This window comes from Cnephaeus nilssonii (assembly GCF_951640355.1).
Source record: "Cnephaeus nilssonii genome assembly, chromosome: 11".
Classification (NCBI taxonomy): Eukaryota; Metazoa; Chordata; class Mammalia; order Chiroptera; family Vespertilionidae; genus Cnephaeus; species Cnephaeus nilssonii.
Window position 1 is genome coordinate 57,426,799 of NC_137082.1, and position 26,984 is coordinate 57,453,782.

Sequence of the window (26,984 nt, forward strand, 5' to 3'; positions counted from 1 at the left end):
GTAGGGCAAGATACACATTTTTTTCACACTTCTGTTTAGCTGAAAGTACAAATATATGTCATATAAAAACTTTGGAACTTATCCTATCACACTTCTCAGTAGAGTAGATTATATTCTAGCAGAAAGTTTATATAAGAGGGAAAACTGCTTATCAGATGATTCAAAAGAAACACCTTCAAATATATATGTATATAACATCATTGTTAATCTGATCTCAACCAAGAAATAACTAAAACACCCGAGTCCTTGTGCATCTATCAACAATGATTTGGCCAATTATTTCTAGTTCTCATACCAACATAAATAATTTAAACATATTTCAAATAATATAGAAGTATTTGTTTACAACTCATTGCAAATAATGCCAAAGCAAAGCTAATCCACTCAAAGTGAATGAGGGCATCTCATTCCCAGTTCTGAAAGTCCCAATGCTCGAATCAGCTCCAATTTTGCAGGTGAAAAGTTTTTTCTCAATTTAGAATATGTTGTCTTTAATGTTTCAACTAATCTAAGGAACTCAAAAAAAGAAAGGGCTACTTAGATTTTATGGAAAATGAGAAGGAATGATAAGCAACTACAAAATGCAATAGCTAAAATATTCAAACAATAAGAAAATGAAAAAAGGTTGAAATTTACTTGCAGATGTCATATCTGTAAGTAATCCTTTCTAATTAAGGCTACACTGTAGAATTTCATGTAATTCAATGAGAGTTATAGTCTACAAATGTCTTGGCTATTCAGGGTTGCCATTTTACTAATCCTTTAATAATGTCTCACTGCAGCTTGAAAGAAAACTAACTGGATTATTTTATCCACTCATCTGCTTCATCAGAACAGATAATATTTTCAGCTCCCATTTGGCCTCAAGAAATATTTTATCTCTCAAGATTCTAAAGTAATGATATCTGCAGGTTGGCATTTTATTGATGGCTAGTTAGTGAGAGCAACCAGAGCACACACTATCTCACTGTAGAAACAGAATAAAAAACAGGTACATGCTGATTTATTTCCATATTTGTAACGAGAAAGTACTAAACTTTATGCTAAAAAGAAGCATATTCTGGCTTTATTTTAGCACATGGATTAATGCCTGGTGAGTGTGGCTGTGGGTAGTGGATATTAAAAGGTTTAGACTCTTGCCTACGTGGCTTTGAATTCTAGTTTTGCCACTTACTAGCTGTGTGGCCTTGGTACATACTTAACATCCTTGACTCTCCCTTTCACTATCTATAAACCAGCAATCATAATAGCTACTTTTCAGGGTTGATGTGAGACTTAAAAATAATAATGTAGGAAGTGTATCTCACTTTTAAACTAGCTCTTTTTTAAAAAACATAAAATATTATCATGGTGGGAAAACAGTTGAATGGTATTTAGCACAAAATGGCATTTATATTTCTACTAGAGGCCCGGTGCATGAAATTCATGCACTGGGGGGGAGGGAGGATCCTCTGCCCAGCCTGCGCCCTCTCACAGTCCAGGACCCCTGCTCCTTACTGCCCTCCTGCTCCTTGCTCCTTAGTGCTGCCTCGGAGGCAGGAGAGGCTCTCGCCACTACCACTGCATCCCTAAGCCCAGCTTCTGGCTGAGCGGTGCCCCCCCTGTGGGAGTACACTGACCATCAGGGGGCAGCTCCTGCGTTGAGCATCTGCCCCCTGGTGGTCAGTGTGCATCATAGTGACCGGTCGTTCTGCCGTAAGGGTTGCTTAGGCTTTTATTATATAGATGTTGAAATAGGTTATTTCTTTGTTAGGCTAAGATAATCATAGTTCAGTTATGTTTCAAAGCAAATTCACCCCTCTATTTTTAAACAAAATGTATCTCCTTTTACTTCTACCATTAGGTTCCCCTTCCTTTCAAGTGAAGTTTCATGATGTAGCTGAAAGTGAAGTTAGGTATTGAAATCCTGGAGGTCAGACTTCATTACTTGTTAGTTCTATAGTTATGGTCAATTACTTAAATTCTCCAAATTCTAATTTTTCTCAACTGTTAAGTCCATATAATAACCCCTAATCCAGCCAATTGTGCAAAAAAATGCCCAATTTATGAAGTAGTTATTTTTAATCAATAAAAGCATTCATTGTTCCATACCTAGAAAATATTTAGTGAACACATTGAGAAAATACTCAGACTATTTAGTGAAAAAACTTACATTTCCCAGTTCATTCTTATGAAGATAGTACTAACTAATGGTACTTTACCATTTTTAGCAAAGTAAATTTAGCAATACAATTTTTAGTAATGCCAAGAGTATCTGATTTGAAATTAAGAAATCTGGTTTAACTGCCATTAATCATTTAATACACAATAGTGCCTTATTTGCTTTAATGTGTAAGTAATGTATAATAAAAGTTATTCACTTATATATTTGTTCCACAAATATTTATTAAATACCTACTATGGGCCATCACTGTTCTAGGCACTGATAGAACAAAAAATAAAGTATTATTTATTTTAAGGAGTGCATTTCCATTTTGATACTCAAAACCACTGCATGAGGTGAGCAAGTGAGGCTCAGAGATGTCAATAGACTTTACCAGGATCAATAACAAATTGTGGAGCTCTTGCCACTGCTGGGGGCGTGGGGGAAGGAGGAGGCCAGGAGCAACAGAGATTCTCTTCTCAACAGACAGGGGAAAGTAGCACAATTGATACGGAAGATATAAAGTTCTTAGCCAGGAGGAGTAATTCACTGCTAAAATACATCACAAAGAAAAATGAAGAGATCATTCAGTTCAATATAGAACAAAAAGCAAAGAAGGAAAGGAAGTTAGAGCATAAAAACAAAAATTCAGTGGAGCTAGCAGAGGCTGGAGGAGTGGAACGTGAGAGTTAAAATCTATCACTGATTGGAAAAAAGCAGCCCTCAGCAGATAGAGCCACCAAAAATGCATATTGCCACAAAGGGGATTTTGAAGGGATAGGTGGCGATTTAAAAATAAATAAGGTGAGGAGGCTTTTTGTGCTATAGTCTCCAAGTCATTGACTACAAAAGCTAGTTCAAAAGAGAGCTGGAAACTCTTAAGCAAAATATTCCCATCTCGTGTCTTACTGAATGAAGCACATAAAAAAATCATATCTATTGCAATTAATAAACTGTGTTAGCAGTTTAAAAAAATAACAAGTTGCGTCAATTTCAATCCAGTTCTAACTCAACACAGTTCTTCCAATTTACTCTCTGTAAAAAAGGTATATCCTGATTCTTTAACAAATAGCACTCTACTCAACTAGATTATACTATCCCCAGATCATCAGCACCAAGTCAGAGGAAATATTCATTCCCATCAGTTCTTCTGAGAACTACAATGTTTTATTTATAACAAGAGGCCCAGTGCACAAAATTTGTGCACAGGGGAGGGTGTGTCCTTCAGCCCAGCCTGCACCCTCTCCAATCTGGGACCCCTAAACAGGCAGTCAGACATCCCTCTCACAATCCAGGACTGCTGGCTCCCAACCACTCACCTGCCTGCCTGCCTGCTTGCCCCTAACTACTCCTGCCTGCCAGCCTGATCACCCCCTAACCACTCCTCTGCCAGCCTGATCAATGCCTAACTGCTCCCCTGCCGGCCTGATTGCCCCTAAGTGCCCTCCCCTGCAGGCTTGGTCACCCCTAACTGCCCTCCTCAGCCAGCCTGGTCCCCCCAACTGCCCTCCCCTGAAGGCCTGGGTCCCCCCCACAACTGTCCTCTCCTGCAGGCCTGGTCCCCCCAACTGTCCTCCCCTGCAGGCCTGGTACCCCCAACTGTCCTCCCCTACAGGCCTGGTACCCCCCCAACTGTCCTCCCCTGCAGGCCTGGTCCTCCCCCCAACTGCCCTCCCCTGAAGGCCTGGGTCCCCCCCACAACTGTCCTCTCCTGTAGGCCTGGTACCCCCCCCAACTGCCCTCCCCTGCAGGCCTGGTCCTCCTCACCAACTGCCCACACCTGCAGGCCTGGTCCCCCCAACTGCCCTCCCCTGCAGGTCTGGTTCCCCCCAACTGCCCTCCCCTGCTGGCCTGGTCCCCCCCAACTGCCCTCCCCTGCTGGCCTGGGTACTCCCCAACTGCCCTCCCCTGCAGGCCTGAGTCCCCCGCAACTGTCCTTCCCCAACTGCCCTCCTTTGCTGGCCTGGTCACCCCCAACTGCCCTCCTCTGCCAGCCTGGTCACCCCTAACTGCCCTCCCCTGCTGGCCTGATTGCCCACAACTGCCCTCCCCTGCAGGCCATCTTGTGGTAGCCATCTTGTGTCCACATGGGGAAACCATCTTTGACCACATGGGGGCGGCCATCTTGTGTGTTGGAGTGATAGTCAATTTGCATATTACTCTTTTATTAGATAGGATGAAATAGGACATTGAAAATGCTGCCTATTGTCTCTTTGCATCTACAAAAACATACCTTAGGAATGTCAAAGTAATTTCCTTTTTCTGTACCCCTCAAAGCCCAGGTATGCAGAGACCACAGATCCCCTCATCGTGATTGAGTTAATTGTTGACTGTTAACTATCCTGCACCCACTTATGTAAAAGAGGTTTTTTATCATCCCAGAGGATTCCCTGCTTTGCTTTCTCCCACCTCCCTAATTTATCACCAATGGATTTCATGTAACCCACTTACATCTTCTCTTTTGACTGTAATGTAGTACTCACTTCGGCAGCACATATACTAAAATTGGAATGATTGTAATGTATAAAATAAGTTGCAGAACTGCCATTCTCTGGAGCATAATCTCAATCCGTTGAGATTTTGCTTCTTGGCAATTGTTGACAGTTTGGCTCAAATAAACTCACAAAAATTCTCTAAAGGTTTGAATGCTTCTTACATTGACAGTATGCTTTTTCAAAATGCTAAGAGAAAGAAGACAGACACAATAGATTATGTTGTCTATAATTCCATTTATATGAAATTCTAAAAAAGCAAAAATAATGATAGACAACAAATCATTATTTGTCAAGGGCCATGGCTGGAAGGAGGGGGTTGACAGCAAAGAATCACATGAACTTTGAAAGAGAAGAAAATGTCATGTATCATAATTATAGTGGTAGATAGCTGATTATATATGTTTTCAAAACTCACTGAACTTCTACACAGAAAATTGGAAATTTTTATTTGAAAATTATACCTCAAAGTTTTTTAAAAATTTATATATAACACATCAGCATAGTTAAGAGTGCTCCTGTGTCTCTAGCAGACAGCTGTCTCCTTGGCGAGCAGGATTCCCACTGCTTTTCACATCCAGATGTTATATGAGCACTTATTCCTGGCTCTAGTGCTCTGGGTAGGGGAGCCTAGCGTGGGATTGAGACTCCATGCTCCTGAGGGGGAACCTTTGCAGCCGAGAGATCCCTCTGGAATCCCAGCCACCTGTGGGACTGAGGCCATCCCTTTCGCATCTCCGCCCTTCCGACCAGTCTCAATGTGGCTTCTTCTGTAAAATTTTGGTTATGAGACTTCTGTTCAGCTAGTCTTCAGTTGGTTATTCAGGTTGATTGTTCTGTATTTTAGTTGTAATTCCAGTTTGGTCCTGGGAGAACTGAGTGTAGCTTCCATCTATTATGCCACCTCAGACATTTTTACTAGTGTAAGAAAATTCTTTTAAATTTTTTCCAGAAAAATAAGACATACTTGAAAAGTAGCCTTGAACACCATTTAAAATCCTCCAAAAATGTTCCCTAAACTCAGTACAAACTTGGCAGGTCTCTGAATGCTCTTCCCAGGATGTTACAGTATAACAGAGGCTGTATATTTAGATTTTACAGGGGCCAGATTGATAATGTAAGTGAATGTCATGGAGCAACAGGTACACTGCCATAAACTGGGGAGTACATGACCCCTCCCAAAAGAGCTGCCACCACTGAGTCCTACAGATTGACATAGGAAAGAACATATACTGGACTTCTATGTGAAATTTCCTGATTTTTCTAGAATGATGGTTCAAATGTTTTATATCAATGTGTGGGCCAAATAAAACACATCCATAGGCAGAATTATGACCTCTGGTCCACAGTGCAGGCTTCATGACTTTTTCCATAACAAAGTCTTGCCATCTTTCTAAACACTTACCATCTTTATTTGTAATGAGCCTAGAATAATATATAATATATTGCAAGTGAAGTAAAATTCATCTCAAAATCACATAAAGGCTAGTCACCTCTGGCCATTTTACTGAACAACCATGTTCTTTTTACAGTTCTAAACATACTGCTTGGTAATTTTTTTTAAAAAATCAGAATACAGGGAGAGAGATAAGGAAAAACTGAAGAAAATCACAACTTTAAGATCAGAGTCTGCTTCTAGACTCTAGAGCAATAAAATAATCCACGTGTTGAAATTTGAGGACTTCATTGCCCCAACTAGTCCAACCGGGCTGTAAATTTCGAGCAAACAATTCCAAATAGTCCCCATCTGGCTTGATAAAGTCTTTTAAAACCTCTGTTCGAAAAAGAGAAAAAACACAAAAATTATTATTAAGAAAAGAATCAATATCCTTTTAGCCGTTAAAAGTAGAAAAGCAAAAATATTCCCTTAAAAAAAGAGATAGCAAATTAATTTCAAGGATTTTGTCACAGGCTTTACTATTTATAGGTAGAAAGTCATTTGAAATAAGTACCCTTGAGATTGAAAAAAAACACCATGAGAACTTCCAGTAGCCCTGATTTATCGGTTTTCATTTGTAGATGAGAAATGAGGATTTTAACACCCACACAGATGACTTCAGTTTTCCAATACTGCTGACATGTCTTCTGAGTACAAACTTAATTTATTTTTTAATAAATGCAATCCATGCATAAAAAAGAAGTCTACAGTAACAATACAGAGACAACCCACTTTAAAAACTAAGATAAAATGTGAGTCTCTGCAAACATATACTTTACTGAAAGTGAAGTGAATGGACTGTTGGACCCAGAAATATTCAGAATACATAACTAACAAATAACTATACCCCCTAGCTATAACTTGGTAGTACTAAGAACATTCTTTCACTTTCAAATTATACATCCCTATTTACCTAAAAATTTCACCATATTATTTCCACAGTTAAGTATTCCTTCTTCATTATATTATTATTGAAAATGATATTTTGTTGGGAAAAAAAGGATCTCATATATACTGGATAAATAGCTGTGATCAACACTAACAGAAAGAAAAGAATACCATAGAAGCTTTTACCATGCTTACTTAGACAAATACTTAAGTCAATTTAACCTTAATCACATTGCTAAGTTAGCTATTCACTAATTACAGAAACTGGGTATGAAAATAACAACTCAGGGAAGAAAAGTCACTAGACAGGTAAAATAAAATCTTAATTGCTATACAAGATTGAACTTGGAAGAAATCTATCAAATTCCCTTTAGTAATAAGAAGAGTTCCTTAGGAATAATTGATGTAGGTAAGGTTTAAAGGTCAATATATCAAAATTTTTATGTTTTTATAATGTTCTTCAATTGCTCTCACAGCAAAATATTTGAAAGTACTGGTCCTGTTTAAAAAAAAAAAATCAAAGAACTAAAAGTACCTGTCTATAACTCAACTGAATTTAAATTTAGGCTTTGCTAGCGTCTAGGAGATGGTAACATAAAGACTTCTAGTCCTTTCATAAGTATAGAATTAAATGTTACTGAACTGGAAAGAGAAAGATTTCCCCAAAGTCTTAGAGGACAATAACCTGTAGTACTTTTCCACTTTCCCCGCCCCGCATGAATTCAATGCATTACCAGCCTCAGTTCATTTTTAATGTGGTCTAAGATAATAGTAAACCAAGGTTCTCTTTGTTTTTGCTTATTTGTTCAGTTTTTCAGTACTAAGATGTTAGCACCTCTATTTTGGACTTTAATCTGGAGTCTAAACTGGAGTCAGCCAATCAAAAATATTTACTATTCTAAGCATGTACTTTAATCAGTGCTATGGGAGTTAATTTTAAAAAAATCAGATATCCATGTTTTCTAAGAGTTCACAATCTAATAGAAAAAGATGACCAGGTACTTAGAGTGGAAAAATACATACAACCTAAACCCATTTACCACGTCCTTTCTCAATGCAACACATTACCGCATGATATTTTTTTTCTTCCTAGTTAACAAAAAATAGAAAATCAAAGAGTAAGTCTTATGATGCTAAATATTTGTTTAAGTTCAAAAGAAGGCAAAAGACATAAAGGTAAATTAATAAAAAAATTATTCTTATTAATTTTAAATATCAATTTAAAAGTAAATGCAAAATCTTAAAAGTTTTATCACAAGAAAAAATGTATTAAAAAATGTATGTGTGATGATGGATATTACTGTTGGTGATCATTTTGCAATACAGATGTTGGTGATCATTTTGCAATATAGATGATCATTTTGCAATACAGATACTCAACTTACTGTTGGTGATCATTTTGCAATACAGATACTCAACTTACTGTTGGTGATCATTTTGCAATACAGATGCTCAACTTACGATGGTTACGCCCTGATAACCCATCACAAGTTGAAAACATCATAGGTCAAAAATGCATTTAATACAATTAACCTACTGAACATCGCAACTGAGCCTAGCCTACCTTCAACATGCTCAGAGCACTTACATTAGTCTATAGTTGGGTAAAATCACCTAACACAATAAATGCACTGTAGGTTTTAAGTGATTTGGTTAGTCTTGGGACTAGGTGGCTGCCTGGGAGCGGTGGTTCACTGCTGCTGCCCAGCATTATGAGAAACTATGGTACTGCATATCACGAGCCCAGGGGAAAAAATCAAAATTCAAAATATGATTTCTACTGACTGTATATCGTTTTGGCACCATTGTAAAGTAAAAAAAAATCGTTAAGTAGAACCATCGGAAATTGGGGGCCATCTGTACATACATATATTGAATCATGTTGTACACCTGAAAGTAATATGATATGTTACTTATATCTCAATTAAAAAGTAAGTGCAGCCCAGCCGGTATGGCTAAGTTGTTGGAAAACTGAAGTCATCTGTGTGGGTGTTAAAATCCTCATTTCTCATCTACAAACGAAAACCGATAAATCAGGGCTATGAACCAGGAGGTCATGGTTTGATTCCCAGTCAGGGCACAAGCCTGAGTTGCAGGCTTGATCTCCAATATGGGGTGTGCAGGAGGCAACCAATCAATGGTTCTCTCTCATCACTGATGTTTCTCTCTCTCTCTCTCCCTCTTCCTTTCTCTCTGAAATCAATAAAAGTATATTTTTTAAAAACATAAGTGCATATATATTTAAATTTGAGTATAACATGTACATACTTACATAATTACATAATATCTGGCATTAGTAAATATACTTCTAACCAACAATGAGGAAGTAATCCATGCACAGCCAGTAATTCCCCTTTTGCTCTGGGAGCAAGGAGCAGGGTTGGGAAGATGCTCAAACGCTATATAGATTCTCATAAAACTATGTTTTACTCTTCAAATAGAGACTGTTACTGAGTAAAGTAGTAAAAAGGAGTGAAAATTCCTCTAAGGTAAAATATAAAGTTTGACTAAAAATACTTTTATTTCCTAATCTTCCTATTAAATCTTTAAACTTAAGAATATACATTTAAAATGCTGGGTTATAAGCCATCATAGTTATGAACGGCTTATCTTTCAAACTAAGGAGGAAACTTCAAAACTTAAAAATCGAGTAAATGTATTATTTAAAATGAATATGCTGCTAATTTTGCTGCTTTTTATATTTTGAGGCAGAAATAACAAATTATAATTTTTTTTAAAATCTTGGTGTTTCTAGAAGCAAAAGAGAACTTTACAGTTTATGAATTTGCAGTTTAAGAACATTTACATGTAAAAGTTCTAAACATTATATATAGAACATGTATCCTAAATCCTAGAGTTATGATCTCAGAGTAAAATATACTGCAGAAATTTGAGAGCTGCTTTCTGGTAGCTTTAATTTAAAAAAAAATAAAAATTAAAAATAAAATACATGCACATGCTATATAATAACATGAACTCAAAAATAAAGGATTACAAGTATTTCTTATCTACCACTACTTACCCAAAGCATAAGGATTACATATAAGGAATAATGCGACTCGCCCCACCACCCCAATCTAACTTTTGTTTTAAATGGTTCTTGTGTACTTGTGCTGCTCTCTGCTGGGAATATGGCAGTACTGCATTTCATAGATACAGGCTGTAACATTAATTTTTATTAGTAGTAATAAAAGACTAATTGTTTTCACTGTTTTATAACTTTATCTCTTTAAACATAATTTTATTTAAAAGTAATTGATAAATAGTATAATTATTATTTAAGAATGAAATATTTTGGATCTTAGCTTTTGGATTTTTACAAGTAAAATAATAAGCCCTAAGGCAAACACTAAATTGAGCTTTGGCACTCACTGACTGATTAAAATTTAAGTGATAAGAATACAAATTAGAATTCCTCCATCAAGTATAACTGGCGTCAGACAATTTTTTTTCTCAAAGAGCAGTACAATACCACTTTTCATTTAAGTCACATATTTAATGCATTAAAGAATCTATGGCAGTCCAAAGTTTTAAGGCAATTATTCCTTCTCAGAGAATCCTTCTTCTAAGTAAAAAAAAAAAAAATTAATCATGAGGTAGACATCTATTTCTCAAATGAAGTAACACTACACTGTTTCTTCTACATAAGCAATTTAAGATACAGAAAGCCTAAGTGCTATCAATAAAAATTCTTTGGGGAATGTGTATTCACTTTCCTATATATCCTAACTCATAAACTATACCATTTTCTACAAAATAATATGACAGGATGACGGCCTGTAGTTTTCCTGAGTAACAGCTTGAAAAGTTGGGGGTTTTCAAAGCAGGGATCACCAAATTAATAAAATATATATTCCTGAAGAAATTATTTGAATAGCAAACTCTGAATAGCAAATTCAGTCTCTCTCTTACATCCTATTGTTTGAACTTTCACTTGAAAACTTACATCCTATTGTTTGAACTTTCACTTGAAAAATATAGCATTAACTGAGCTTCTAGTATATGCTACAGAATTTCAAATATATTATAACCAATCCTCACAAATCTGAAAGATTAAATATCATTATTCCCTCTTAAATTAGAACTTTGAGGTGGAAAATGATTAGAGTAACTCACTCAAATTGCACAGCCAGTATTCAAACTCACGGCAGTCAATCTCCAAAGCCAAAACTTTTCACTCTTCCTTGCTGCTTAGTTTCATTGAATGATGAACATTATACTAAAGCATTAAGACTAGTAAGAGTTGCACGCTGCAGCAATTACCTTTCCAATGGTTCAGAAAAGCAACACTACCTCAACATAAAACCCTGAGAGTTTCTACCAAATATCAAGGGAATTCTAACCATCTCTGACTGCTATTCTGAGCTCCTGGTTTTAGAACAAGCAAGGGCAGCAAAACAAAAAAAATAAATAAATAAAACAAAACAACCAAAAAAAACTATTTATATATTCTGCTATAAAATTTTAGAATATTAATTAAAATAACATATCTGATTTAATTTCTAGATCTCTAGACCATTCAAATACTAAATTCAATCCTTTTTTAAATTTGACAGGAGTCAGAACAATTCTATTTATAAAAACATACCAGCAAGAGGTGGCTTATGGGAGTGAAGGGCACAGGGTACACTGACAATTAACTTGTGATCTGGAATGGGGAGCATATTCCTAATTAAAAGAGAACAAAGTAAATTATATTTTACAGGACATTTTTTTATATATAAGCCACAGTTGCCTTAATTTTTTTCACCTTTCAAATAATATCTGAATTTAAAATTAATAGAAACAATAATGGAAATCAACAATTTAAGTATTAAAACATTCCTAATAATTTCCTTTTCAACAATTACATACTAGATAAAACAAAAAATATTATAAAATTTCATGTACCATACCATTCATACTTTTCTGGTATGGGACATTTGCAGATTTTTGAAAGTGTAAAAATTAAAGAAAATCAATGATCAGTTGATTAATAATTTTTAAAAACCTAAAAATTAATAGATATATATAACTGAAAAATCACTATTCCTACCTTAATGGTAAAGTAGTTTTTTCTTGAACTCTTCCCAGTATAAGACCTTCATAAGGCTTTTTGTGTGGAGAATCTAATGGGAACACAAACTCTCCTGAATTGGTGATCTGATAGGAAGGAGTAAAAAAAATCATACATCTGTAAATATCCTGGAAAGGTTTGTTTGTGACTTTTTCCCTACATTTTCCACCAAAGAAAAAGAAATTATTAAACTTCCAGGCTAGTGTTGTCTAATAAAGATAAGTATAATGTGAGCCACAAATATGTATATCAAATTTTCTAGAAGCAACATTTTAAGAAGTCAAAAGAATGCAGTGAAATTGATTTTAATTACATGTTTAATTTAATCTAATATATCAAAAATATTATTTTAATATGTAATAAATTAAAAAATTATATTGAGATATGTTATATTGGTTTTCATACTAAACCTCCAAAATCCAGTATTTTATACCTAACACCACATCTCAGTTTGGACTAACTACAGAGCAAACTACCATATTGGACAGAGCAGCTGTAAGGGACTAAAAAATATTTTAAATATTACTTTATCATCTTGTACACAGAAATCTCTAATTTTCATTAATATTTATTCCTGGAAACCATGCCATCATTAACTCATTTATTCATTCATTCAAATATTTAATGATTACTGGAAATGTGACTAAGTAGATTATAATACTTTCCTTCATTTATAGGAAACAGTGTCATTAATGCTGTCAGAGCTAAAATTAATAATGACAGAAGCTCAGGGATTGATGAGATAGACAATAGTACAATCCTTGGGCATTATAAATCCAGAAATTAATTTTATCTTTTCATCTTGGAGTGATTAGACTCTCAAAGACTCACTTAAGCTAATCAAATTCAAAATGTAATTCATAATAACACTATCAATTCATTAAAGATGGAGATATATATTTTCATTATCAGAATATTCATTTATTTTATCTATAGAATCCTTTAGCCCATATCAAAGTTCCTAAAAATAAAATCAGTAAAACCTTTTTATCACCACTAGGGCCCATGAGATAGCACATCTACCATAAAGTGCATTAAAAGCACTGGAAATTCTCATTCTTTGGATATTCTTTATACTCAATGCAGATTACTCCTTCTATTATAATAGGATTTCATATAATACTAGAGTCCTGGTGCACGAAATTCGTGCATGGGGGAAGGGGGTCCCCTCAGCCCAGCCTGCACCCTACCCAATCCAGGACCCCTTGGTGGATGTCCGACTGCCAGTTTCGATCTAATCCCACGGATTGGGCCGAAACCAGCAGTCGGACATCCCTCTCACAATCTGGGACTGCTGGCTCCTAACTGCTCACCTGCCTGCCTGCCTGATTGACCCTAACTGCCCCCACCCCCGCCAGCCTGATCAGCCCTAACCGCCTCTGCCTGCCAGCCTAATCGCCCCTAACCGCCACCCTGCCGATCTGGTTGCCCCCAACTGTCCCCCCACCCGCCGGCCTGGTTGCCCCTAACTGCCCCCCCCCCCGCTGACCTGGTTGCCCCCAACTGCCCCCCCTGCCAGCCTCATTGCCCCTCACTGCCCCCCTCTGCCAGCCTGGTCATCCCTCACTGCCCCCCTCTGCCGACCTGGTCACCCTTCACTGCCCCCCCTGCTAGCCTGGTCGCCCCACGCAGCCTGCTGGTCAGTCATTTGGTTGTACCTCTCTAACCCCCCTGCCGGTCTGGTCACCCTACGCAGCCTGCAGGTAAGTCATTATATACAAACAAAGCATATAAAAATAGAACTCTCCTGTGTCTAACATGAATGTACCTATCTAAATATTAAACATTTAAGTGACAATAATTTGGCTTACTTTCTAAAATTTAGGAAGGCTTCTGTGGAATTCATCTAAGTGAACAATGTATCTTTAAAAGGATGTCCATTGAACTCTGAACTAATGCCTTAACTTTTCTGTATATTTTGGTATTCTTATAGCAAGCAAGATATTAAAGATCATTCAACCAATATGAGTGTTGCAATCATTCCTTTCAAAAATATGCACATAAGGCACTGAAGGGCCTAAGATAAGATTTAAAGTATGAAAAGTTCTTAGTTCCAGCACCTTCCCATCTCTGCCACACTGGGTTACTTTGCTATTCTCCCTCCCATCCCCAGCAACAAAAGAAAGAAAAAAAGGGAAGGAGTCAAAAATAGTGACTGAAATTGTGGCTGTATAAAGAGGAAGAAGATGAAGGGTAAGGCTATTTCTATGTTTAGTGATGAACAGATTCCTCAAAATTTTTGTTTGTTGTTTTTTATTTTTTTTCCTTTTTTTTATTAAGGTATTATACGTGTACATATCTTACCAATGCCCTCCTCCTCCGCCCCCTTCCCCCCTCCCTCGTTTGTTGTTTTTTAAACTACAGACATCAGAACTTTTTAAAAAGTCACCCTGGTATTTCTCTGAGTGGCTTACTAAGGTCAGTAGTTTAGAACTCTGTTACAAAACCAGAGGGAATAAACAAAGCCTTAAAATAAAAAGATGAAAGTATTTAGCAGCAAAGTAAAAGTTTTAATTAGACTATGTTGAAGGAGTAGAGCAGCGACATGTTAAGTATTAAAAAGTAGATGCTATCTTAATGTGACTTACATGTCATGCTATATGAACAAACAAATTAACTTCTGAACTTACTTTTAACCAGTGCCATTCAGCAACTATCTCCACAGACCACGAAGGATAAAGTTCTTCCTTTACAAAACGTAAGTGCTTCTGTCTATTAGTCACCCAAGTAATAACAAGACAGTTTGGAGCAGCCAGTTTAGGGATAGGTATTTGTTTTATTTGCAGTGGTGACAAATAACTATACCTAAAAATAAATAGAAAAATATTAGCAAAATTTTCTGCAAAAATAACAATAATAAGCAGGGGGAAAACCTGTATAACACTTACTCCACAAACACAAAGCTCCCATAGGTATGCATTCGTATTACTAAATATGAACCCACAGTGACATCCAGTGGACACACTATTACAGGCAAGTCAGAAATAACTTCATTTTTTGTTTTTACTTGTTTAAACTGTCAGACTATATCTCTTTATCACTTTTAAATGCATTACAGTTCAGTAATTTTACTAATATTTACAACATGCTTTTTACAATTATTGTTTGGTTGTCATAATCTGTACATTACACAGGTACCCTGTCACGGTGAGTCTTGACACTACTGTCTCAATATTCTACCGTATTTTCATTCATCAGCCTATCATCCTCCTTCTTTCTTCCTTCCCAATCAATTCCACTGGCCTCTCTAAAACTCTTATGCTTTCATTACAAAAAAATAAAAAAATTAAAAATCCTAATCTTGCATCTCGTGGCCATTAATAGTATGAAGTCTAGTTTCTCTTGTATTACTTGCTCTACAATACTCAATCAAATACTGGTATATGTTGCCCTTTTCCAACACTCAATACATACAACTGGGAGAAGAGAGGTTAGAATTCTCCCAAGTCCCCTATTGCTGCTTCCAGGATATAATTCATCCATCCTTGCATAAAATCCCCTTCTCTTTGAGAGGTATGCTATCCAGCCATGCTAACCTCTAATGTTTCTTATAGAACAGAGAATTTTCCTCAATTTGGTCTCCTTCTGGCTACAGCTAAATTAAGGAATAATATGCAATTAGTCTTTCTGCTGTCTCTCCTATATTCCTCAATTGGCTACAATGAGGTTTCTACTATTAAACCTGCTCTAGAAAAAGTAAATAACATCAAAATGGCCAAATACAATAAACGTTAGAATCCAACTCTAATGCATGGTAACTGTATGTTGTACACCTGAAACTGATATAAAATAATGGTGAATGTAAAATGTAATTGAAAACCTTATTGGCTAAAAAAATAAACTCAAAATGGTTAAAAACTTAAATGTAAGGCTTGAAACCATAAAAGTCCTAGAAAAAAACATAGGAAGTAAACTATTTGACATCAGTCTGAGTAACATCTCTTTTTAAATATCCCCTCGAGCAAGGGAAACAAAAGCAACAAAACAAGTGGGACTTCAACAAACTAAAAAGCTTCTGCACAGAGAAATCTTCAACAAACAAAAAGACAACCTACTTGAAAGAAAGAATATATTCATAAATGATATTTCTGATCTGAGTTGATATCCAAAATATATAAGAAACCCATACAACTCAATAATAAAAAAAATAAATAAATAAGCAATACAACAGAAAAATGGGGAAAGGTCATGAAAGGACATTTCTCCAAAGAAGAATACAAATAGCCAACAGTCATACAAAAAGATACTCAATATTACTAACTAGAGGCCTGGTGCATTAATTCATGCACTAGTGGGGTCCCTCGGCCTGGCCTGTGGGATCGGGCCGAAACCAGCTCTCCGACATCCCGAGGGTCCCGGATTGCGAGAGGGTGCAGGCCAGGCCGAGGGACCCCACCGGTGCAGGATCGGGGCAGGGGAGGGAAGCGGGAGGTTGGCCAGCCAGGGAGGGACCGCGGGAGGGCTCCAGGGCATGTACGGTCCATCTCACTCAGTCCCAATCAGCCGGACCCCAGCAGCAAGCTAACCTACTGGTTGGAGCGTCTTCCCCCTGGTAGTCAGTGAATGTCATAGCAAGTGGTTGAGTGGCTTTAGCATATCATTAGCATATTATGCTTTGATTGGTTGAACGGACGACTGAACAACCAGACACTTAGCATATTAGGATTTTATTATATAGGATTATCATGCAAATCAAAACCACAATGAGATATTGCCTCACACTTGTCAGAATGGGTATCAAAAAGTGAACAAATAACAAATGTTGGCAAGGATAGAGAGAAAAGGGAATCCTTGTGCACTATTGGTGGAACTGCAAACTAGTGCAGCTCCTATAGAAAACAATATAAAGGTCCCTTTAAAAACTAAAAATAGATATACAAACCAGTAATTCCACTTTGCAGTATTTAACCCTTTGCACTCGCTTGCTTTTTTCTCGATTCCTTTATTCTAATGCTAACCGTGTCCAGTCACACTCGACATCCAAGTGCAAAAGGTTAACCAAAGAAAATGAGAACACTTATTCAAACAGATATATGTACCCCTATGTTCACTGCAGCATCCTTTATAATAAAAGGCTAATATGCAAACTGTCCCCTCAGGAGTTCTATTGGGAGACAGGGAGTTCGATCACTCACTATGACGTGCGATGACCACCAGGGGGCGGTGCAGAACATGGCAGGCAACCAGCAGCAGCGGAGCACTGAGGGAGTGAGGGAAGGAGGAGGCAGGGAGATGGGGAGGTGAGGAACCTGATCAGCCCTGATCACCCACTAGGCCTAGGGACCCTACCCGTGCATGAATTTCATGCACCGGGCCTCTAGTTATTTATAATAGCCAATACATGGAAACAACCTAGGTGTCCATCTACAGATGAATGGATAAAAATGTGCTATATATACATAAACATACACACAAAATGGAGTATTAAACAGCAATAAAAGAGAATGAAATCTTGCCATTTGCAACAACATGGATGGATCTAGAGGGTATTATGTTAAGTGAAATGTCAAGCAAAGAAAGACAAATTCCATAAGGTTTCTCTTACATGTGGAATCTTAAAAAACAAAATAAACAAGACAAAACAAAAACAGACTTAATAGAAACAGAAACCAAAGGGATGGTTACCAGAAAGGAGGTGATGGAGGGATAAGTAAAAAGGAGAAAGGGAATATAGTCAATAAAATTGTGGTACGTTTTCATGGTGACAGATTACTACAATCATTGGGGTGATCACATGGTAAGATAAAAAATGTCGAATCACTATATTGTATACCTGAAACTAGTATAACCAATATAAGATTGTATACCAACTATACATAAATTGAATTTTTTATTGCATTGGCTATTTTTGGCCCTTTGCATTTCCATATAAATTATGAAATTACCTTTGTCAATTTTCACCAGAAATAAAATATCTTCTGAGATTGTGTTTGAGACTGTAAAAAACCTAGACAATTTAGGAAGAATAGACACTATTTATATATTCAGTCTTCCAGTTATATATATGACATCTTCTTCTATTAAGATTCTCTTTGCTTAGGGAATATATTCAATAATATTATAGTAACTAAATTTTTTTTAATATTTCCTTTAATTTTTCTCAAAAATATTTTATAATTTTCAGTGTAGAGGTCTCATATCATTGGTCAGATAATGTCTAGGTAATACATTTGTAAAATCTATAATAAACAGATCACACACACACACACACACACACACACACACACACACACTGCACTACACAAGCACAATCCTACCAGCTATGACAGATTACCTCCAGCAGCTTAGGGAAAAAGTCAGATTATTAAGGAAATCTATACTATGGTATATATTTCTAAACTTTAGTGTTTGATATTAAAAAAGGCAAAAATGTTGCCCTTTGCAGAAACATCCCTGAACGGGTTCAGTCAGTAACCTCAGTAATTAATAAATATATTACTTTAAACATCCTTACACCTATATATAGCTCTAGTTCAAGAGAATTATCTACTTAAAGAAATTAAAGTTTTAATACTAAAGTGTTTTAGCAGTTTGAGACAACCTATATCAAAAACTAATGTTTTTAGCACATGTAACTAAAATGTACAAAGGACGATAGCCTTCAGAAAACATACCCAATAGAAGATTTATTTACACCTACCTGTTACTTCTTTTAACTGACTTGTTCTGCCATGGTGGATCTATCACAATCACATCATATGTTTTCCTACCTAAGAACAAAGACACAATTTCAGAAATTTCTGTATGTGATCACCCTAAAAACTAAACATGTCCTTCAAAACCGAAGTGCATTCACCACATACACAAATACAATGCAATGAAACAAAAGATTTGTGGCATTTATTCAAATAGACTAAAAACATTAATTTAGTACTGCTAGGATTTTAACATGATTTCACCTATTACTATTTTTATAGAGACGGTCTGAAAATAACTACAGCTCACTTAGCTGGACACCAATGATTTTAAAAACCCTGTTAGTCTTCATAGAAATATTAATATAGTTTTTTCAAACTTCAAGGTTTTTTGCTTTATTTTTTTAAGTTTCTTTATGAAATAAACTTTCAGTCTTTTAACTGACATATCGGCCATAATAAAATTTCCTCAACTATCTACTAATGTTGTTTTTTCTGGTCCTGGACCCAAATCAGGATCACACTTTGCATTTAGTTGTTATGTCTACTAAATCTCCTCCAATCTGGGCAAGTTCCTCAGTTTTTCTTTGTCTTTTATGATCTTGACACTTTTGAAGACTGCTGGCCAGTTATTTTGTAGAATGTCCCTCAGTTTGAGTATTTCCTCATGATTAAATATAGGTTTTTTTGGGCAAGAGTACCATTGAAGTAATGCTGTGTCCTTATCAGAACCACCTCTCAGGAAATTCAGATGTCAGAATGTCTCATTATTGGTGATACTACCTTTGATCACTCGGTTAAAGTGTAGTCTACAGGTTTCTCCAGTTTTTCCTTTGTAATTAATAAGTGTCTTGTGGGGGAGATACTGTAAGACTATGCAAATATACTGTATCTCATCTTTTCATCCACTACTTTTACATCCAACTACTATGGTATTTGCCAAATGTAAATTTTCCAGTTCCATCATTCCATCCACATTTATTAAATGGAATTTCACAGTAAGGAAGAGCTGTCACTTCTCCTCCTTTTATAAACAAAAGTGATTTGTATTTCTGTAAATGTACAATCTCATAAGTAATCAAAAGAACGCAATTTAAAAAAAGGAAGTAAGAGTTTTTAAACTATTAGAGTAACAAAAATAAAATAGAATGAAAACAATGTTCAAAAATAGCATGATTTTCTCATTAATTTGTTAAACTATCATTTACCCTGAGGAATTTATAATATTATGGCATGAATAACCACTCATGTGTAAGATGATCACAATTAAAATAACCTTTTCATTAATAAGCTATGACATTTTAACTTTAAATTTTGATATAAAATGTCCAAATAATAATAGCAGATTAAATTCAACTTGATCAATACCTACCTTTTACCTACTCATCCCTTAGAATACTGAGTTGTAATTTATTAAAAACATATAAATCATGGAGCTAAACTCCTGATACAGATTATTTCATTTAACCTCAAAATTACCCTGAGAAGTAGGTATTATCATATCCATTTTATAGATTAGGAAACTCAAGCTCAGTTTTGTGAAGTACCCATATTCACAGTTAGTTAAACATCAGAATCTAAATTCAAATTCTGGTCTGGGCTTCAATATTTAAGGTTTTCAACTTTATACAGGAAAATGTTTCAAGAAATTTGGTACAATAAACTTGAACATTAGCTTAAAATAGAACCTAAAAGGCTAAGAATTAATATTCATATCTGAAGTGTTTCTACTTTGCTATGAAGAAAAGTTAAATAAAATTATTTGGTCAAACCCAATTGAACCTGAATTCCTAAGTAAAAAACAGTAATTGTATTTGCTCTCTTAGGGACTAGGTAGTTTTTGACCCTTTGTTCATAATGAGAACTTAAAATATTTTTAAAAGCAAAATTCAGCATTTTAAACTTGAATTTAAAAGCAAAATTACATTGAGAAAATCCAGTGTTTACCTATCTTCATAAAATGTTTGCCCTCACTCAACATTCAGATTAGCTCTTGACTTTTGAGGCCACAGAAAAATTATCTTTTTCTAATAATACATAATAATTACTTACAATTCAGAAGCGGTTGCATACAAGAAATGTCAGACAAAAGAAAACTGCTTTTTGGTGGCACCAGGTATTTCTGTCCCATTAAAGTAATCATTTTTGTAAATCTAGAGTTGTTTTCAACAATCCGTGAAAATAAATCCTGCTCTGTAACAGACATATCGTTTTCCATCAATTGTAATGTCAGAAGTTCCACTTCATTCAGAGAAGGCAAATGCTTTGCCATTTCACACAATTCTGATAAATTGCAGGTATCAAATGATAAAGTAATGGGTTCATTACACTTGTCCTGTTTTTCAGAAAGTGGATGAAGAAAGCCACTTTTTAAACCTTCTTGGATTATCTGTGAAGATCCATCCAAAATCAGCCCCCTGATCTGTAAGAAAATTTTTTAAGTACATTAAAAGGTCACTGACATTAAAACAATTTTCTAAATAATGAAACTCCTACTATGCTTTGAATATGTAAACATTTATGGATTGAAATTAATCCATAATGCTTATCCTAATACTAAAAGGCCAAGAAGCGTCACGACCGAAACAACAAAATGACCGGTCTCCATGAGATTGGAGAGGGTGCAGGCCGAGCTGAGGAACCACCCCCCGTGCACAAATTTTGTGCACCAGGCCTCTAGTAGGAAAATAATTTCATACTACAATGAAAAGATAAGAATGCATGAGTAGCCGGTTTGGCTCAGTGGATAGAGCGTCGGCCTTTGGACTCAAGGGTCCCAGGTTCGATTCCGGTCAAGGGCATGTACCTTGGTTGTGGGCACATCCCCAGTAGGGGGGGGTGCAAGAGGCAGCTGATTGATGTTTCTAACTCTCTATCCCTCTCTCTTCCTCTCTGTAAAAAATCAATAAAATATATTTTAAAAAAAAAGAAGAAGAAGAATGCATGAGTATACCTTTGAACTGCAGTTTCCTAATTAGGGAATGATACAAACCTCATAAATTTACTGAAAATTAAATAACAAAACAGTATATATAAGAAAATATATACTTAAGTTATAAAATGAATTTTATACACCTATAAAAAGTTAAAATGGTAGATTCTATTATGTATATTTTACCACAAAAAAAGATTTTTGGGGGAAAAAATCCAATGTCATACCATCACATTAATTCAACATGTCCAACCCTGGTTTCCCATTTCAATCAAAGGTGTTCCTTAGGCAATTAAGCTTAAAATATTTGTGTTCCCTCAGTTTTCTCCCATTTCTTTATCTCCTAGATTTCATTTATCTCTAAGTTCCAGAAATACATCCTTCACATTATTCATGCTTTCTTCTGCCACTCTCTTAAGTTGTTTTAGCTATGGACAGTAGGCTTTTATAACTTATACAATTTCTAAACTTAACCAATATAGCATAAGTTTACTTACATTAAATATGTAAAATAGGAATATATGAAGTTTTAATAAAAACTTGTTTAAATTGTTCATTACTATAAAAGTAGCAATAAACCACTCCTTTATTAAATTCTAACCTTAATCACAATTGCATTTTTAAGAACATCCTTATTTATATCGTCTATTTACACTACTTCACATCAATCTTATAAGGTTATCAATGAACATTTCATACTTTACCTTTTCATGGTATTCCATAGCATCCAGTTCACCTTGATTGAAACCAACACACCTTTTACGCTTCTAAATAAATTACAGGGAGAAAATTATACTGCCATCTATCACAATATTAATATTTTGATTTTTTTTTTTCTTTATCACATTTTCCATATTGGGTACCTCAGTCTTTAAGACGTCATAATTATTATTTAGGTCAAAATCAGTGCAGAGGGTATGGAGAAAGGATACAAATGTTTTCCCAAATAATTATTAATACTTTTACTACAAATTTAATAGGTGATAAAAGGTCACCTCAGCCTTATCAGCTATTAGTGAAAAATAGTACTAACTGGTAAAATGTACCACTGACATCCATGGAACAACTGTGACATTCTATAAACAGTCAGCAGTGTCATCTGTCAGTTGATATATATGGTATAATTATTCTGAACTTTCTTCAGTTCTGGAGAAGAACTATCATCTATATGTCTAAAATAATTTCCAATGTATTTTTATTAGTTGTTTGTAATTGATCTGAGGGTTAGGTACAAATCAGATATATGAATACTATGCTATATCTAACAACTCCATAGCAAAGAACACGTAAGACAGTGCAATACAGAGCAGGGACTATGTACTTTTTATTGCTGAAACCTCAGTGCTTACATGGTGGCAAATTCCTAGCAGACTAACAATAAATATTTGTTGGCTGAATAAATAAATGGATTTAAGGTTAAGTTAATTGTACAATTTGCCATAGCATATCAAAAATAAAGTAAGTTTTATCAAGATAATCTCATTACATATGCTCATCTATATTTTTCCATATTAAAATGAGAAATTTACCCAATATAAGACACCTAAACATTTAAATACTAAAATACCTAAACATTAAGACAATGTCCATACTTGGTGAACTGTAAAGTCCTTTACAACTGTTTATTGTTATTTGCCTGAATTAATAACAGTAATGATAAATTACCTACATACTATATTACTGAAAGCTCAGAAATATTTTCTGTGCCTGACACATAGCAGATGATCAATAATTAGTTGAAAGAGAAAAAACATATGTACGAGAAAAAAAAATCACATGAATATTAAAATTGCTACTTCAGATACCTATAACAATGTAATAATTTACCTCTATTAATTTTCTTATTCTAACTCTCAATATGTTTATTTAATAATATCTTTTTTCCCTTTACAATTATAAGATCCATGAAGGCCAGGGATTGTATAGCAAGGGTTATTAGCAAATTGTTAAAAATTACTCTGGATACACTAAAGCCTTCTTATGCTTCCTGATTCTTATGCTTTATTCTTTAAACTTAGTAAATCACAAGATATTTGATACTGGAATAATAAATCTCTTGTTTTCTGTAGAAATATAAAAATTTCTTAAAACTTTCTACCTTCCCAAGAGTAGAAATGGAGATTTCTTTTTTAACACCATTCATTAGATCTTCCTTTTCATTATTTTGTTGGCATTCCTTGTGAATAGCTGAAGTTATATAAGGTTTAGTGATATCAAACAGTTCAGATCTAAAAATATATTTTTGTATGAACATTTCACAATTTCCTCCATCATCATTCTTGGGCTTAGTGGTAGAGTCAGAAGCAATAAATTTAGCTGAGGATCCAAAGGAGGACATAGAATCAAGGTGAACAGAAGCAGTGGGCTCATTTTTACTGCAACAAGACTCGTGATGCTGGTGAACTTGATAGTTGATCTTGTTAATGAAAGAAAGATGATCCAGTAACCATCCTGGTGACAGCTGGTGCACCACTGACATTCTCTTTCTTTAAAAAAGGAAAGAAAAGGAAAAAAAACCCTCTGGGAATGAGATTAGAAGTAAAACCCAACTTTCCAGATCAAGTTCTTAAATGTCCTATATTTCAATAAAAATATACTTCATACACAAATAAACACACAAGTAAATAAACTTGACTTGTACACAGAAGAGAATTTAGCATTCATGATATGTAGCAGGTCTAAAAATAATTACAATGTTTTAATATAAACTTTTAATATCAGGGTTAATAACTCAAAATTTTCAGCCAACTTGGACAAAGATAATTAAAACCTGATCTTATTTCTAGAATCCCAATTTGATCTTTCTATCTTCCTGGGCCCTGCTTGGAACCAGCCACTATGTCTACATCTTCCAAGTCAGAAAGTCACTGAATCCTTAACAGGTGAATGTGTCCTGTCAAAGCAAAAAATACTGTATTACCTATGTGAATCCACTCTTTTTAGTGAGATAAACCTAGAGATCACAATTTCAGAGGAGCTGTTAGCATATCAGCTCTTGTTTTTCAAACTACATTTAACATAATAACTGAGCCCATTCTCCGGTATCATTGCCTTACTTAACCACTGGTACCAATGGAGTGCAAAGGATAAAGGTAAAGCAAAATGCAATTTTGACAGCACTAACCCATAGCAAAATCGCAAGGTTACAGTCTAGACCTGTATTTGCTCTGAGCAGTTCCCCTCCAGCAACTAGATTTTTCAGAACTTCCTAATCTTTTTTCAAAAGATGCTTTTCAGTTCTGGATATTGCTTACTAAATCTAGTCTAGTGGAACACTGAAGCGGGAGGGACAAATTAAGAAATATATGTGACTAGCCAAAACCGGTTTGGCTCAGTGGATAGAGCGTCGGCCTGCGGACTGAATGGTCCCGGGTTCGATTCCGGTCAAGGGCATGTACCTTGGTTGCGGGCGCATCCCCAGTGGGGGGGGTGCAGGAGGCAGCTGGTCGATGTTTCTCTCTCATCAATGTTTCTAACTCTCTGTCCCTCTCTCTTCCTCTCTGTAAAAAATCAATAAAATATATTTTTTTAAAAAAAGAAATATATGTGACTAATAGCACAGTTAATACTAGTAACATCTAGATTCAAACTTTTAACTCCATGGATTAGCTTTATGACCATGGACAAGCTATTTGATCTCACTGAGCCACAATTTCACCTTTTTTTTACGACTTCTCAAAGGGCAGTTTAGAGAATGTAATGCGATAATCGACATGAAGTGCTGTGCAGTGCCTGACACAACTGCTCAAATAAATGCTTTTGGTGATGGTAAATCTGGTACTCCCTTCAGTCACCACGGTGGTGAGGAGGTCCTGTAATATCTAGTGAGAGCTGGAAATTTAGATAGGAAGATTGCAACTCAGACAGAAGGCATGGAGTGCCCAAAATTACAACTGCAGTTAATGGCACCACTGCTACAAGACCCAGGTCTCCCGACTTCGGTTCTGAGCTCCTCTCCCAACCGCACCCCGCTGGGTGTTCCAGGCAGTGTTTGTCTGAGTTCAAACTCAGGGAAGCGGGAGTGACTGTGAAGGGAGGACCAATACCAGAGGTTTACCAAAACCAACAGCAAAGCAGTCTATGCTCCCTGCACCCCTTTTTCTCTCCTACCTCTCTGCCTCACACCAACCCCACCCCTAATCATCTGGATTCCTTCTAGCTTCTCACGGGACACCACCAGACTAAAAAGGTCGTAAAATCCTAGCGAGCAAATTCTGAGTCCGAACCTAGGCGTGGACCACACCGGCGCGATCTTCGGAACCGACTGCGCCCAAACTCAGCAGTCCCACCACCTCCTCCCGCACTGCTTCCCCTCCTCAGAAAAGTGCACGCCGGCTTCCCAGATTTGCCATCGGGGAAAAAAGCACGCATCGAAATAGTTGTCATAAAAGACGCCCCTTTCAGCCCAAAGGCGGGGCAATCTCCTTCTCTAAGAGTCCACCGGCGCGTCCATGTTGCTGTACGGACAAAGCGTTTCCAGGGCGACTGAGTGCGCTCTGCCCGCTACTCAGCGACTTGGAGCGCTCAGGCCTTCAGAGCTACCCTTGGGGGTCGGACCAGACTTGGTCGGGGGACGCTTACGGTGCCCGGGAGACGCCGGCGTGCCCGGCGGGACGCAGCACACGCAGATTTCCCGCGACGCGCAGCTCCGCCAAAGAGATGCGCACGCGCGAGCGCGGAACGTGGTGACGTCAGCGCCAGCGGAGATTTTAAAATTCTAACGGCGCGGGTGGGTGGGGCCCAGGCGCTGGTGTTTTGGCGGCTGCCCTCCTGTCCAGCAGGTTATCGCACGGTTTACGGACATTTGATTCCTGAGTCCTGTCAGGAAACGGTGAGAAAGGTGAGTAATTACTTTGGGTTCATTGTGTGGCGGCCGGGAGAAGGCGAGAGCGCCCACAGCTAGTGGCCCTGCGGGGCGATGTTCCAGTGTCGGCTGTGGTGCTGTTGGGGGAAGCCTCGGGCCCGAACCTGCGAGGCGCTGGTGTCCAGGAGTCCCAATAAATTTCTACTGGCAGCGACTTCCCAGGGGAAACGGGGTGGCCTGGGGGACGCTGATGGGAAGAAGAGAGGCTGGAGACCGGACAGGGGGAAGAATTGAGGGGAGCCAGGGACAGGAGCTGCTTGGTGAGTTTGAGATAGTAGTGGAACATCCTAGTGTCCGTGTACGGACATCTGGAAGTCTTCATCTTAATCTTAAGAGTGCATTTCAAGTATTGATTGGGAGTGGGCCTGTGGGTGAGAGTGGAAAAGTTGATTGATTGATGCAGAAGCATATATTTAAAAAAAAAAATACACGGTTAAACCAAGAAATGGACAAGAAAAGAAAAATTCTGAGATGTTGTAAATTACATGACAGCAGCCAGAGACTGAGAGAAAAAAAAAGCAGAACAATTAGCCTGT

General features: G+C 36.6%; 2 protein-coding genes across 5 annotated transcripts in view; one reads left to right on the plus strand and one right to left on the minus strand.

Annotated features, from left to right (window-relative positions):
• Positions 1 to 4,937: 4,937 nt before the first annotated feature.
• METTL4 (methyltransferase 4, N6-adenosine) lies at positions 4,938 to 26,235 on the minus strand. Of its 4 annotated transcripts, XM_079784535.1 has the most exons (10): positions 26,166 to 26,214; positions 24,983 to 25,084; positions 23,683 to 24,070; positions 22,289 to 22,351; positions 20,705 to 21,074; positions 18,658 to 18,727; positions 14,648 to 14,822; positions 11,997 to 12,103; positions 11,550 to 11,629; positions 4,938 to 6,409 (listed from the first exon to the last, which is right to left on the minus strand). In XM_079784535.1, exons 2-10 carry the CDS (start codon positions 24,997 to 24,999, stop codon positions 6,258 to 6,260), a joined length of 1,422 nt encoding a protein of 473 aa, XP_079640661.1. In that variant the 5' UTR covers positions 25,000 to 25,084; positions 26,166 to 26,214; the 3' UTR covers positions 4,938 to 6,257. The 4 variants fall into 4 exon arrangements, with proteins under 4 accessions (XP_079640661.1, XP_079640663.1, XP_079640662.1 ...); XM_079784537.1 differs by lacking the exon at positions 24,983 to 25,084 and having other exon boundaries at positions 26,166 to 26,235; XM_079784536.1 differs by lacking the exon at positions 24,983 to 25,084 and having other exon boundaries at positions 25,811 to 26,219.
• Positions 26,232 to 26,984, plus strand: part of NDC80 (NDC80 kinetochore complex component) — a 43,256-nt gene continuing 42,503 nt past the window's right edge. The window contains exon 1 of the mRNA XM_079784533.1: positions 26,232 to 26,424. The gene's annotated coding sequence lies outside the window, so the exon portion shown is untranslated. The remainder of the gene's footprint in view (positions 26,425 to 26,984) is intronic.

Bases quoted from the DNA above. Each gene is read 5' to 3' on its own strand.
- METTL4 (XM_079784534.1), bottom strand. The intron at 22,352-23,682 runs GTAGAAAGTTTT...TAATTTATTTAG, and splicing joins CCATTTCTACTCTTGGGAAG to AAGCGTAAAAGGTGTGTTGG. The intron at 18,728-20,704 runs GTAAGTAATTAT...CTTTGTTCTTAG, and splicing joins TATGCAACCGCTTCTGAATT to GTAGGAAAACATATGATGTG.